The following is a 14,708-nucleotide window of genomic DNA, read 5'->3' as shown; positions in this document are numbered from 1 at the left end:
TGGTCCTAGAATCACAGCGGGAAGAGTCAGGCTGGAAGAGGTTGAGGCACACAATTCCCTGGGAGACTTCTTAGTCATAAACAGAGATGAAAAAATGCCCAGCTCCAGTGTTTGTTTGCTGTAAGAAGCCTTGGGAAGCTGCTGGACAGAGTGCCCTTTGGCATGCCGAGGCGCCTGGCTCCATTTGCCCCCTCTGCTCTGGCAGCTGCCTTTGTTGGTTGCAATATTCTAGCACGGAGGTGGTCTCCAAGGCAATGGTAAAGATCAAATCTCCTCATCAAGGCAAATTGCCAGAACAGCACATTAAAGTTTTCCTTTGGTATTTTAATCCAGTCTCCTCAGAGCTTTTATTGCTGTAAAGCAACAAATGTCACTGGTTTTTGCAAAAGATTATCCTTGGTTTGTCAGAGATGGATCTCTTAACGAAGAGCGGGGCTCGTTGGGACATCTTGACAAAGCCTTCGTGGGAAGTGGGCTGGGGGCTGTGTTCCTGGAGCCTTGGCTCCTGCATGGATCACATCTGTACTTTGCAGGGTACATTCTCCAAGCCACTGGGAAGGGTCAGAGGCTTGGCCTGCCCTGCAGCAGCACAACCAGCAGTGTTCACACAGGCAGATGTGCTAAATATGCTCTAACAAAGCACATCTACATCGTGTCGTTAATTAAGACCTCAGAAAAGCCTTTTGAAAAATACTTACCCATACCTAAGCCCAACAGCTAAGAAGGTAAGAAAAATCTGGGGGAATTGATTTGACAGATAGTAACCTCTGGGATAGGAGGAAAGACAGCTCATGCTGAGAGTGCAGAGCCTTGCGGGGCTGGAAATCCGCTCCTTTGTGTCCCGTGTCACGCGGGATTCCCTCAGATGCGTGCACCTCTCCTCCAAACAGTCCCTGCAATATTTTCCTCCATTGTGGGCATACTGCGAGGATTAATTCCTATGTGTTTCTGTCACACAATGAAACAGGAATGGAGGAGGTGCAGGACTGTTCCCTGGGAGGTGCTGTGGCTGATGGGATATGCATTGCAAAAGCCAAAACAAGCAATATTGTTAGTTCTACTAATTTAAAAGCCAAGAGCCCAGCTTAGAAGTGATGATAGTTTAAGAAACAAAATGAAATCAAAAAGACCCATGACTAGCATTTTTTTCCTCTAATGAAACCTCATGGTATGCAGTGATGATGTTTTGTTTACGTCCTTAAACTATGGGAGTTAAAACCAGGTTTTTTTAATAAAAGCTAAAATGTCTGCATCTTTTCATGCATCTAGGTAGGAGGGACTTTGAGTACCAAACCACATGTCATGAGACTGAGGCTGAAGCTGCAAGAGCAGCAGGACTTTTGGAATATTCTAGCACAGTGGAGTAGGATTTCTACTGCCATTTGGCTATAGGGGTTAGGGATACATGAGGCTCTAAAGCTTAATCCCTGCTAGAGTCCTGATAACACTGATGTGATATGCAAGAAACCTCAGAATCCTTATTGCAGTTCCAAGTGTTGTTGAGACTTACTAAATGAAGGTAATGTGTTCGTGGCTGGATTTTTAGTATCTGTGTCTATATTTATCTGTCAGACCATCTCATCTGGCTTCAGTATCACAGAGCTGTAGAGATGATCAAAAGCAAAATGACAATGCTGAAGCAAGGGCTCATTTGGAATATTTTTCCAGGCTGATATTTTTCCAGTCATTCTGCCAGCAGTCTCAGGTCTGCTTTGGCTGTTTAAACTGTCGTCTGAGTGTAACTCCTGGTCCCAGCCAAAGCCATCTGTTGTTGGGTAATAGTTCTGACTTATTCTGCCTCTGGTTGACACTCATGCTCCTGAGCCAGATGCTGACTTGCAAAATTTGCTTTTATTCATTTTCAGTTTTATACCATGTGTTAATATCAAAAACAGCATTTTAATTTGGGGGGGGGGGGTTTGCCTACTGTTTAAAATTAGTGATGAGTAATAGTGTCACACCCCCCTCTGGGATGCAATTCAGCATCCTTCAGAACAGTACAGGACATTTTAGAAATACATTCTAAACGATGTTTCTAAATGTCTAATTTCTTTCAAATCACTCATCTGTACACTCCTTCCTGTGGCATAGAATTAATTATGTATTGCTTTCAAATAAAGGTTTGGACTATTTGAAGACTTTCAGGCTTGAGAATGTTGTGAGTGGCTAACTGTGGTCAAAATACCTGATATTCTGCAGCATACCCTTTTGACTTCAAAGTAGAGTGAGGGTAGTTAGGTAACTTTGCAAGTTTGCACTGATTGTCACAGTGTGTATTAAAGATAAAGATGATTGGAGAGATAGATAAATTTCACCAATTCCAGATTTATGAAACGTCTCACTGTAGCTGGGCAGCTTCCAGACAGTCTGTGCATCCTGCACATTAGCTCCTGGGAGTAGTCTGGGTTTAGAGCTTTTTGTTTGTCTGTCTTCTCCACAGTTGGTGTTGAATCACTGAGAGGTTGTGCAGCAGCTCCAGAGCACATTTGGATACAGCTGTAAAGTCCTTGTGGTAGTTCTTAATACAGTTCATACATAGAGTAAATAAAGGTGCCATTATAAGGCAGCGTAAATTAATGCACCAATCTTCAGATAGGTTAGCAAAAAGCAGTTGCTGCTTGTAATGACTCTCAGGTGATCATCTGTGCAGTACTTGTGGTTTGGGAGGTAATGATGATGTGGACTATCAGAAGCATTAAAAAAGAAAAAAAACCAAACAGTATAAACATTTTTTAAGCTCTGCTAAAAATAGTCATCAAATCATGACAAGGGCATTGTTACAAAATGTCATTTAATGAACATCTTATCTTTGGCCTGTTCCTTTGGGAACGTTGGATTTCAAGAACAATTTTTATGTAAGGTTCATTGTCTTAGTGAATGTTGTCTTAATCTTAAGTGGTTCAGAAGTGAAATGGGAATTACATATGTGATCTGAGAATTATACCAGAGTGGTTTTATAATTTTGGTACCAAGATGTTTTTTGCAGACATTTAGTTAAGTAATGCTTTCTTCTCATGATCAGTCATTCGGTGTTTTGAGGGGGGAAATTTTTGATGGGAAAAAAAGAGAGTGATATTTCTGCAATGTATTTACAGAATATCTTGATATGTTTAACACCTAACTTTATGTGTAACTCAGTTCCCCGAATCTTAAATATAACAGTGTAGTGTTTATATTTTAAAATGGCAAAATTACAGTTACCCTGACATTAATAAATTAGTGTGTCCTGAAGGAAGTCTCATTCAGTCTGCCAAAAAGATAACCTTGCCCAAAAGTATGAGATGTTTGTGTGGAAAAAGCATGGGAAAGCATGAAAGGAGAACATCAAACTGGCTTAATAATATGGGAGATGCCTGGACCAGAGCTTTTAAGTTCCATTGATAAGGGAAGAACCATATTTTTCCAGGCTGCAAGTTGAGCAACTTGAGTTCAGCACAGCAAAAGAACCCTGAAGAAAGGCTGCATTTTTCCTTGCAGGCCAGGTCCGTATCCAGAGCATTTCCTCCAGATGCAGCTTCCACTGTCAGAGCCAGGGTAGTCAGTTTGAGCACTGCTGCCTTACAGCAGCACCCACTAAAGATAAGATACTAAAGCACAGCTTTACCATCCAGCTTCCCTGGAAGGTTTTGTCAGCAGAGCTTGTGTTTCACACCCCATCCCAACTCTGAGCAGTGCAGTCCTGCTGCATGAGGCGTGTGGTGTAGGGCTTGACAGAGACAGCAAGATGGCTTACATATAAAGTAAACAGCTCTGCAAGTTAAACTTCGATTCAGCAAGGTCCTTAACCACGTTTAAATATCATTGAAGTCAAGTTAAATTACTTTAATCATACACATAAGCACTCTGCTGAACGAGGGCTTAATAGTAGTTTCTATCTCTTTCCACATGATCAAGGCTTTTTCATATTCTGCTGCATGCAGTAGGGATTTCTTCTTGGTTACACAGCATGAGCAATTGCTGTGACTTTTGGAAGACTCCCTCAACAATATGAATTTTCTGAGCTGTTGTAAACAGTTCCGTGTGGACTGCCAGTAAGAGAGAATGGAAAGGCATTTTCCCAGCTCTCCACTTTGAGAGTAGATTTAACACATCTTTTTTTCTGTTTTCCAGGACCACCTGTTACTGCCAGCCACCACACATAACAAGACCAGGAGACCAAAGATGTCTATAGTGCTGCCAGCTGTAAACATCAATGGTAAGTGCAAAAGAACAAAGGGAACGATAAGAGAACAATTTCAAAGAGATGTGCCTGACTCGTACATGAGAAGCAGACTTAGGCCAAATGTCTGTCATTACAGCTTTGCAAAAGAAGTAAAACTAGTCATTACTGGGGTTTAGTTGCCAGGGTCCCCACTGGAGATGGGGTACTGGCAAATCCCTTATGCTTAGTCACCCAGACTGTGAGGAGAGGTGGGGCACTTGGCCAGCAGTTGTGCATTCTGGCTCCTTCAAGGACATGGAGGGTGTTGTCCAGTCCTGGTGATTTGTACCCAGCCAATTAAGAGTTACATGAATGGGATTTAACTTCTCTAACTTTGTAGCTTACAGAGCCCGTGGAGACTGTCCTCATCTCCTCATTTGGGTTCCTCCTACGCCTGCTTAGCAGGGCAAATTCCTTGGCCTTGATGGTTTGTTAGGATGCTGACTGCCTTCCGTGGCCTTCCTCAGCTGTTTACCACACTGTTATACAACACTCAGTGTGAGTGGGACCTCTCAGCACTGCATGGTCAGGATTAATAATCATCATGTTACCGTGCTGCAGAGAAAAAAAAGCAGAGAAAAACAGCTTTGCACTGGGGCACAGGCTTATTAGTGCACAGCAATGTTCTGGATCAGCATTTCAGTCCCACATGAGAGACAGGACATGACTTGCACAAATATATCATTAATTCAGATGGTGAGGAACTGCCAAATTAGGACATGTTTGGGGCACAGGGTCACTGCCACATGAGTGGCCACACTGCCACACTCTCAAATGTTTTGAGAACCCCAGAACAGTGTAAACTTTACTTTCTGAATAACTGTGCACATAATGCTTTTTTAAAACATCTGTGTTTTACAGTACATGTGAATCATAAACTCAAATGTTATTGTTAAATCCCAGCATGCCGAAAACATTATCTGATGTTGCGAATTTCCATAAACTAAGAAAAAAGAATCAGTTGAGGCTTTCGGCATTTTGATAATTGCACTTTCCCATGCAGTACAGCCGAGTGTGATAATCTGTACAGCTGTCCTAGGGGAATTTTTATTAGATGTATCAGAATTATTTTTGGCATTTATCTGCCTGAAACTCCCTTTTTATGTCTATTACAAAAATCCTTTTCTGGCTGACCTGAATTATCACATGCAAGTGGGCACTTTATCACTTGAAGTACAAACACTGTTTCTAAATTACAAAGTATTTTTTCTTAGTGTTTTACTGAGTCCTGTTTAACTTGAAATAACTTTTCATTTGTTGGAGTAAATATAATTTGGAAAATATGCATCAGAATCCAGTGACAAATCTTATCCTTCATTAATAATGAAACATCGTGAAATATTTTCTCTAGTTCTTCGGGATTTTTTTTTGGAACATCAGCATAATCCAAGAAATAAAAAAAATGTCCAGGGAATTGGGCAGAGATGTCGAAACAGATGAGACACAGGAATAGCATTAAGTAAACAACGGCATGAAACACTGATTCCTCTGTGACACCCAGCCAGGTGTTAGGAAAAATGTTACAAGACACACAAGAGCCAGTAGGTAACTTGGCTTGGTTTTTAATTTGACCATTGATAACCTGGAGGAAATGACTCCCTAAAATGTTCTGCCTGGAGAGGAACCCATTTCTCTCCTTTGAGAGCATTGCTTCTCCACCCTGTTCTGCCTCTGTGGGGACTGGAGACGTCCTGCACAAGCATCTGGAAGTTAGCTGAAAACAAGGCTTTCCTCCCAGCTGTCTGCTGTTTTTTTTAAGCCCACCTTAATTCTTTGTGCACCTGCAGAGAGTTGGCTGCTGGAAAAGAACGAGTCTCCTTTGGAGAAATTGGCAAAGCTTTCAGTGAAGGAACTTGTCCCCTCTTTCCTTGTGCCTCAGCCAGATCTCTGTGCAAGAAGGGAAACCTTTTCTACTGCTGCTTCCTTGCCCTTCCTTTTTACTGCCACAGCCCTGGCAGAGGAGATGACAGGAATGCAAGTGAAGGGGTCTTTGTTTTGAAACATTTTCAGAACTTCATCACTTGCTTCTGCAGGGTCTTTTCTGTGTACTAAAGTTTACCCATGACGTTGTTTCCAAAGATTAAATACTTGACAGTGCAGTTGAGAACCAGCCATTTGAACTATTTGGACAGTCTTTTCCCAGCAGGATAGTCACCCTTTTCTGATCACACTTTGATTGCTCTCGTGCCTTCTGAGGTCCACTAGAGACTGCGTTTAGCTGGCTTGAGCCATTCCTGCTGCTGGCTGCAGGGACAGAGAACAGGGGTATGGATGATGAGTATGAAGTAGAATGCATTGTCCGCTGCTGTCCTACATGGCTCTGCATGATGGTTCCTGATGTGGTTCTGCAAGACTGATCTGGCAGTTTTCACCGGGGTACAAAACAGAGTCAAGGTTACAGCCTGAAGAGTTTTTCTGGGAGGAAAGAGGCAGTCCTCGTGCTGTGAGGTAGTGGCAAATGTCAGCAGACAATCCTGTGATTGATGTGTACATGCACATGTGTGTAGTCAATAAGATGGAAGTTTAAAAGAAGATCTTGTTCAAGGCAATAGCAGTATGTTATTAATTTTCAAGATAAAGACTTGCTTTCAAGTGTTCAGTTGCTCTGTGTTGGAAAAGAGTAAAATCAGCCATTACCTTGTAACATGGTGCCATGTGCTCCTTCTCAGGGTCAGCCTCAATCATCCAATGCCCCTCAGTGAGCATTTAGGATAGAACCAGATCCTCACTGTGCAGGTGCACAGGAGCGTATTTGCCTATTTAAATATGTTTAATATGTTAACATATGTTAAATATGTTTAAGTGTAAATTTTTTTAAGTGTAGGAACTTGTTACATATTGGTACATGTTAATCCTCCACCTCTTAGTCCCTTTTCCTTCTTCACCCCTGGTCATAGCCCTTTTCCAAGCTTGCTGGGCCATCCCCCAGTTCACAGTCAGTGCTTGCTGGCAGCTTTTCCTTTTTTGCCTCCCCTGATGCTCAGAGCCCTTTGCCCTTGTCCCATGCCCCTGCTGGCTGCTGTCCTGTGGTACAGCTCTCCCTTTGGCCCCTGCAGCCAGCCATGCCCAATTTTGACCTGCCCCTGCCCAGTGTCAAAGCCCCAACATTTGTGGACACGTGCAGCACTCACAGAAAATCTGCCTGGTGGTACCTAAGGACCTCAGCATTGGTAAGCCTGGAAGGGAAAAAGCAGAACTGGGGAGTGCTAGTCCTACTCTGCATGGTTTTGAAGGCGCCATTGGTATCCCTTCCTGAGAAGTTACTCCAAGAAGAAATGTCTTGCAGTTTCTCATGGGAATGAAAACGAACTGCAGTCTACAGTTAAACTCAGACTTTTGTTTTCAAGCAAGTCATGTTTGTTATGCTGGATTGCAGCTATTATTTTAGAAATCTAACTATGCACTTGAGACCAGTTAAGTCTCCAGTAGGTTTCATTCCTAAATTTGCTTTCATTGTAATTCAGAATGTTGTTGGCTCATTACACTAATTCCAAATTGACATATAGGCGGTGCCTTTCTTGAAGTTTAAGTGAAACCATCTGCCATTAGCCCTCTATTTATTTAACTGCTGTAAAAAATGCAGTGGGTTACAACATCGATCTTTGGATCCAAGTAACCTATAGAGAACAGCATAGCTGAGCCACTCTTCCCACAGGCCTTTTGTTTGCAGAATGCCTGCAGCTCTGCAGCCCAGCACAGCCCAGCAGGACTGCTCTCTGCAGCACACAGCAGTGAGGCAGTGTCAGAGATCCAGGTCAATGTTTGGCCCAAGAAGCCACTTTCAGGAATGCAGCTCTCCCTAGGATTAGGTGAGGTACTCTTGCAGCTTGCACTTGCTCTTGGTAGGAGCAGCTCTAAGTGTCTGTGCAGTGTGTACACCAGGAATACTGCTGGCCTAGCAGCAGCACAAAGACCAAAAAGGCCTTTTTTATCTTCTTAGGATTCCTGTGCAAAACAGTTCCCCTATATGTGAAATTCCTTCCATCATTCACTCTCTTTAAACCGAGAGTTGGTGTCTGCGCTCTAAGCCAAAACAAAAGTGAGAGACCTGATGAGAAAGCCCCTGGTGAAATCTAAGGCTCATTTTCTTGGAATTGGCAACCATGAGAGAGAGAGTTTTGAATTTTTTACAAATATTTTGGATGGATCCTTAGTCTGATGTAGCCCAGTGGGGATTGTCTTCAGTCTGCCTTTGAGGTAGCTGTTTGTGTGCCTGACTCTTGATAACCTCTATGTTTCTGGGTTCTTAAGGAGCCCTGTTCTCTTAAGGGTTGCTTTTTGCCATGAAATCCAGCAGCAAAATAATCTCCCAAAGGCAGAAGTGGAATGGAATGACGACTTCAGCAAAGTCTACGTGCTCTGTTGTGTTGGCCAGCTTCTGATCGTGACCAGTTCCCTCAGCTTCCCTTCTTGCCATCCATCATCATACTGACGTAACAGACTTCAAAAGTGCTCAGAAATACACATTCTAATTATAAAGGTGGAAAACAAATCTAGTGGTAAGGCTTTTTGATCAAAACTGGAGCGATTTCTGCCGTCAAGCAGCATGATTATTTGCATGCAGCTACAAAGAACCTCCTTTCAACTGACAGCCATGTGCAAGCAAGTCACAGATGTCCAAGGCTGGTAGCAAACTGTCTGTGAAGAATCTGTAAGGCAAACAGAACCCACACAGACTGAGGAGCAAAATAAAAACAAAAGCTCTTTGGGAAGTGACAATGGTCTGCAAGTTCCCATGTCTTAGGGTTGAATAAATAAAGTCTTCAACTTCCTCTGCCTTCCAGGGTCAAGCAAACAAAAGATGCTGTTTCCCTTTTTCAGAGCAAGAAGTAGAATTCCCAGTCAGTCACTGAGGAAGGTCTAAAACAATGCATGTCTGACTGAACAGCAACTGCCTTCCCTTGAGGTTACTGCTTGACATCTTGGGAAGCCTCTCTCTCACTTTGGATAGCTTCAGAACAGTTTCCAGGAGGGTGATGGCCCCCGTTATCCATAGCTGTTGTCCTTTGTTGTTCTCCTTGTGCCTAAAAGCCAAGTCTCAGTGCCCATGGCTCCCTCTCACAGTTGCTGTCCTTGGCACCAGGCTGGGAAGTTCATGCCACTCTGCCAGGTATAGAGAACACATCCCTTGGCTGCACAAGCATGATCTATAGAGATAATTCCCTCAGTGTTTCTGACTGCTGTCTGCATTCAGCAGAAAGTGCTGAGAACTCAGCACAGCCTTACAAGCTGTAGTGTGAGTAGAAAGCTCTGGAAGTTGTGTATGTGGGATTACAACCTAGATGTGAGATGAAAGAAGGGTGACTGCTAAGGTTTTTCAGGAAAGTCACTGAGAGTCCATCAAGTTCTCTACACCAGGATGTAGGGTAGTGCATCTGAGAATGTGTCCAATGCTCTTATTTCAGTCATTTTGAAACTGCCATTCTTTTGCTTCTTGAGCTGCCAGTTGAGGAGTAAGAGTAGTTCAGTGAAGTGTGACTAGGCAAGAATCAGAGCCATGGTTAGCTCTCGGTCAGACCTCACGGCAACAGCTGATCACTGAGCCTGGGCTGAGAAAGAGGGAGAGCCTGCAGTCTCCTGTGTGCAGCCATGGACAAGCAGCATGTCAGGGTACTGTGGTTCTCCTGTAATTAGGAGGATTTGCTAATGTCGGAGATGTACTTCTGCTCCCCTGCTCATGTAAAGCTGTGCTTCAGAGGTCAGGATTGAAATGATGGCAGAACATAGTTTAACAAGGAATTTTAACAACAGATTTTAATAATCTTGTAAGATGCTGATATTTGCATTTCTGTTCTCAAAGTCATGTAGAAGTGCAGTTTGTCAAAACAAAATATTCCCTCAAACTTCACTACATTTCTTTGAATCAGAATTGATCATTGCCTAGATTAAATCTTAAATAGAAGTTTTCAACTGATTTTGTTATCTTTGAAAGACTTTGCTCGCCCCAGCCATGTTTGTTAATATGTTGCCTTTGACAGAAAGGAGGAGATTAAATTATTCAAAAAAGTATGAAAGAAATCATTCAAGAATCCGTGCACAAAAGTAATGGAATCTGTGTCACTTGAGTTCATGTTTATTTATTTGGACAGGAAACGATCAAGAAATGAAATCATGAAGGCTTATTCCCTAATGAGTTTTCATAACGAGCTGTTTACCTAAATTGCTAAATGAGTAATCTATTTTTATGCATTCAAAATAACAGGAAGGTTATTTCAGAGGATCTTCAGTGCCTTTTTGCCTGTTAATTAATACAGAAAAGAGTATCTCATGGGTTTTGCTGGAGCAGGCCAAGCGGCAGTGGGCCTGGTGTTCCCTGTGCAGACAGGATAACTGCTGCAGATGGCATTTTGTTGAGAACGCGCCGTTCACCAAGGGGGTAGAGAATTAGTCATCAATTAATTGGGCTTCATACTTAGTGTTTCCAATGCCAGTGTGGAGTTATTACAGCAGATTGGTTTTTCCATACAAATGACACACTTCTATAAAATTCACGAAGTATAATTAAAAAGAAGCCCGTGACATAGGCTGGCCGCACGGACGCCAGTGCGGAGCCGCAGAATTGGTTTGAACTGAGCGTGTATGTGTCTCCTGGATGTTCCTTAGCCCTGCATGCTGGTGCTGCCATGGACATGTGCTCTCCCAAGCTTCACAGAGAGCACTGTGCTGCAAAGCAAAGAGGGAACCTTCACCCCAATCTCTGAGGTTACTGTTGCCGTCCTGGCTACCTTGTGCTGTGTGCAACATGTTGTAATTCTAGCCTCCAGCCTAGGCAATCTGCCTTAATATATCTTCAAATGTCGTAAATTCAAGATTATATAATTCCTCTTGGTGTGAAATTATAGGTGGCAAACACAGTTTAATGTTTGTGATATGTGGGCCAACTCTGGTAGCTCTTTATTTCTGCAGTGATCTGAAGCATAATTATCCATAATGAGCTCACCCTGTAAAAACATGAAAAGCTGCAACAGAGCTGGTAGAGGAGGTTCACATTTATGAGTTGTGTCTTGAGGACATCACTGGAGTAAACCTAGAGACTGGTGAAAACACAGCAGTCTGAGAGGGCCTGTTTCGGTGTTTGGGTCACAGTCTCTAAGGAGACTCCTGCCAGCAGGGCTGGGAGGCTTTTCCCTGCTCCTCAGATCCTGGGTCTGTCCTCCATGCTGCACTTCTCTCACCTCTTCATACAGCCCACCTTACCCCAGTGCTTCCTGGTTGGTGTGCTTCCTGGGCATCTTCTGGGCTTGGAAAGTATTTGAAAAACACATCCTGGGCTCCTGAAGAACATTTTGGGTCATTCACCACTTCATTAAATAAATCATCTCCCTCCATCCTGCCTGACTCTGTAGCAGCCCCAGAGGAAGAGGCTGTGCCTTATCCCCATACAGCACAAATGCCTTTGGGTGAATGTGGATGAAGAAATGACTGCCAGCCCCAGCTGCCCCTCTCCATGGGAAAGGAGGCACCCCTGTTTCAGAGCAGGACTCGTACATTAAAGCTGTAAATCTCCTGTTGCTGTAGCTGGGAGACACAAATGTTTGCAAGGGCTGTCTCTCTTCATTAGTGTGCTGCATTCAGACAGGCTCTGCAGTAGTTTCATAATTAACTGACAAGTACACTGAATCACAGAAGCTCATGGGGAGGAGAGTGCTTGCCCCACACAGACAGAAGATGGTGTTAAAAATCTCTTCTACAAGCAAGAGCTGATTGCAGTATCTAAATAAATGAGGTAACTTTATGTATCCAAGTGAGACAGGTGGAAAATTCAGCTCACTCTTTGGATACTGTCCAAACTATAAAGACATTTCAACTGTAAGGGAATAGAGTCTCCCACCAGCCGTGTCTTAAATCAGTGACGCACTTTAACACCAGGATCCGAGTGATACTGGGTGATAGGCAAGGCCCATGTCAATGAGAATGTGATGCTGCCTCTTGAAAATAAAAATTAGGTCCAGTAGTTAAATTAATTCTATCAATAAGTGCCTACAACTTGAAGTGCCACAGTTCGAAGCTAAGGGCTAAATAAAATAGGAAAACATTAAAGGAAAAACGAGTGGGGTTAAAATGCTGACAAATGAAGATTGTTTAAAGATTAAAAGCTCGCTGCAAAAATCTTTAAAAGAACACTAAAAAATCCAGTGGGCTTAAGAAACACATTCACGTCAATTCATAGAAGTAAGAAGATATCTTTTAAACAATAGACATTGTAGCCAAATGAGGGAATAGGGGAAAAAAAGAGGATAATTTCTGGCAGACTAAATTTCAAACCATGAGAAGTTAAGCCAGAAAAAGATACTGAGGAACAGCATGCCTGAGGCATAAAAAAAATAATAAAAATATTTTTCAGAGTAAGCCTGCCAGGGAATCTCTAGTGCCTGGGAAGGACCAAGGTGTAAAGGAGCACTTAAAGTGGAAGTCAGCACTGCTAAAGGAAGGAGTAAAGTGTTCTTGTGCTGGTGTTAACCACTGAGGCTGTATAAATATCATTAAAATGGCAGGTGACAAGGCAAACTTTTAAAAAATTGCTTCAACTGAAGTCTCAGTTTTGCACAAGTTGGCAGAATCTGTGAGAGTTGAGTGTGTCCTGGCACATGCAACAGATTGGGAAGAGAGCACAGCTCCTGCAGAGGAAAGTCCTACCTTAGTGCTCCATTGGAGGCCCCAGAGCGAGAGTGAGTGAGGATAAGGGTGATCTCTTCAGCACAGTAGCACACCTGAGTGTTCAGAAAACTTGGAAAAAGATAGTTCTTTGAGACTGCTAAAAGGAAGCGAGCTTTTGTGAGGCAAGAGGGAAGGCTCACTCACAGATTAGCGTCTCTCTAGAAGGTGGAAACAGATGGCCTCATTTTGCAATGAAGGGGTCGTTACCAGTCTGTTCACATGCAGGTCTGTGCTGGGGAGATGCCATGGCTCCCAGTCCTTCCCCGATGCACTCACAGGGAGCAGTGCCCTCGTCCTGGGCCAAGCCCTCCAGCCCTAGTTCTTGAAAGAAGCGTTTACTGGAATGCCTTTCCAGGCTACTCTCCTGTGTGCAGTTTTATGTCTTGTAAAAGTGGGTATGTCTGGATTTGCAGGCAGTGGGGGAAGTTTGTTTATCCTTTTAGTGCCTCCCAAGTGGGCATGGGATGGTTCTAAGTGCATTGCTCTTCCTCTAGCCTCTTTCCTTCACTCCCAAGAGTTTTTTGTGCAGCAGAACTCCTTTGACCCTTGTCTTTATTTTCTCTTTGGGTTTTTTCCTCTTGTCATTAGCATTGTCACAGCTGGTTAGATTTTAAATATGGTCATCCTGCAGCAATGCTACCCTGCCAACAACGCACATATGCACAGCCAGAGCTGTCAGAAATGTCTCAGTTTTTCCGAGAAATGCTCCATCCGAGGGAGTTTTAAATGAAGTGCCTGCAAGGGTCAACACTGGTGAGTCTGATCTTCTCTTCCTGAGATGACCATTGGCTCCCTCTCCAAAATGAGAGCAGTCACACCAAGTCCACACTGGGCCATATCCTCTGTAGCTCATGTTCTTTCCTTAGAGAGAAGTGACTGCAGCAGGAAAGAAGATTGAAAGAAGAGGTGGGCAGTCAGGTGGGAAATGGTGCCTGGGAAGAGCCAACTTTCCTTCCCTCTCCCTGAGACCTCCCAGTCTAGACCAGGTACTGCAATGCACCAACTGGCACAGACCTCATTGCTCACAGGTGCTGCTGACCAAAATCACACGGTGGTGTAAGCTAAGGCCCCGTGATGCTCCTCGCCCACAGCCAGTGCCAGTCTCTCCAGTGGCTCCATTATTTACTTCAGAGGCCACAGAGAGCTTGTTTTCTCCAGTTTGCTTGCTTACCTCTCATGCCTGCGTATATCTCCCTTGGATAACCCCTGACACCACTGCTCCAATAGATGAGAGAGACTCATCTAATAGATGGAGAGAGACCCTGTCTCTTTGCTGTCAGCTCGTGGCTTGTCAAAGTGACTTTGATGATGTGGATCCAGTGTTTCAGACCATGGCCCTGTTTCTGTACTCCTGGAGATGCCTGTCTCACAGTCTGAGAGGTGGTAGGAGACCTGGAGACTGAAATGCCAGGATCTCACTTAGCCTGTGCCAGGAACTGAGGACAGCTGAGTTCACAGAGGTGACATCATTGCAACCGCTCTGTTTGGAAGCAGTTTCGAGTGGGAATTTGCATTTAAAAAGGGGAGTTATTTGGGTCACACTATAACTTTCTCCCTTGCCTCAAACAATCCTGTCTAATAAGCCAATCTGTAGATGTTTTAGGAATCCTGCTGCGTTGTTGCAGTGAGTGTATTTTTAGTCTGTAACACTGCTTCATTTATATACTTATTTGGTAGTGTATACCAGCCCTTCAGATGGAAACATTGTCCAGATGTGCTGGATAGGACAGTCAGGGCTTCTTAATGGAGATGAGATGGAAGATTGCAGAAGTGACAATGCGGAGAAAGCCCCCTGAGTTATGTGTGGGGACAGCTGCAGCCCTTCAACAGGCCAGTGCCAGAGTGCAGC

The 14,708-nt window shown here is 43.6% G+C and overlaps 1 protein-coding gene across 2 annotated transcripts in view; it reads left to right on the top strand.

The window, feature by feature from the left end:
• The window catches only part of ATF6 (activating transcription factor 6), a 73,293-nt gene that overhangs the window by 50,973 nt on the left and 7,612 nt on the right, over positions 1-14,708 (top strand). For both annotated transcript variants that reach the window (XM_042029855.1, XM_042029854.1), the window contains exon 15: positions 4,111-4,195. In XM_042029855.1, coding sequence (XP_041885789.1) covers positions 4,111-4,195 — 85 coding nt within the window. The remainder of the gene's footprint in view (positions 1-4,110; positions 4,196-14,708) is intronic.

The sequence above is a fragment of the Corvus kubaryi genome, unplaced genomic scaffold (genome assembly GCF_017639235.1).
Source record: "Corvus kubaryi isolate FWS band 111438036 unplaced genomic scaffold, C.kubaryi_AGA036_p1.0 37334, whole genome shotgun sequence".
NCBI lineage: Eukaryota > Metazoa > Chordata > Aves > Passeriformes > Corvidae > Corvus > Corvus kubaryi.
This window is presented reverse-complemented; position numbering and strand designations above follow the sequence as displayed.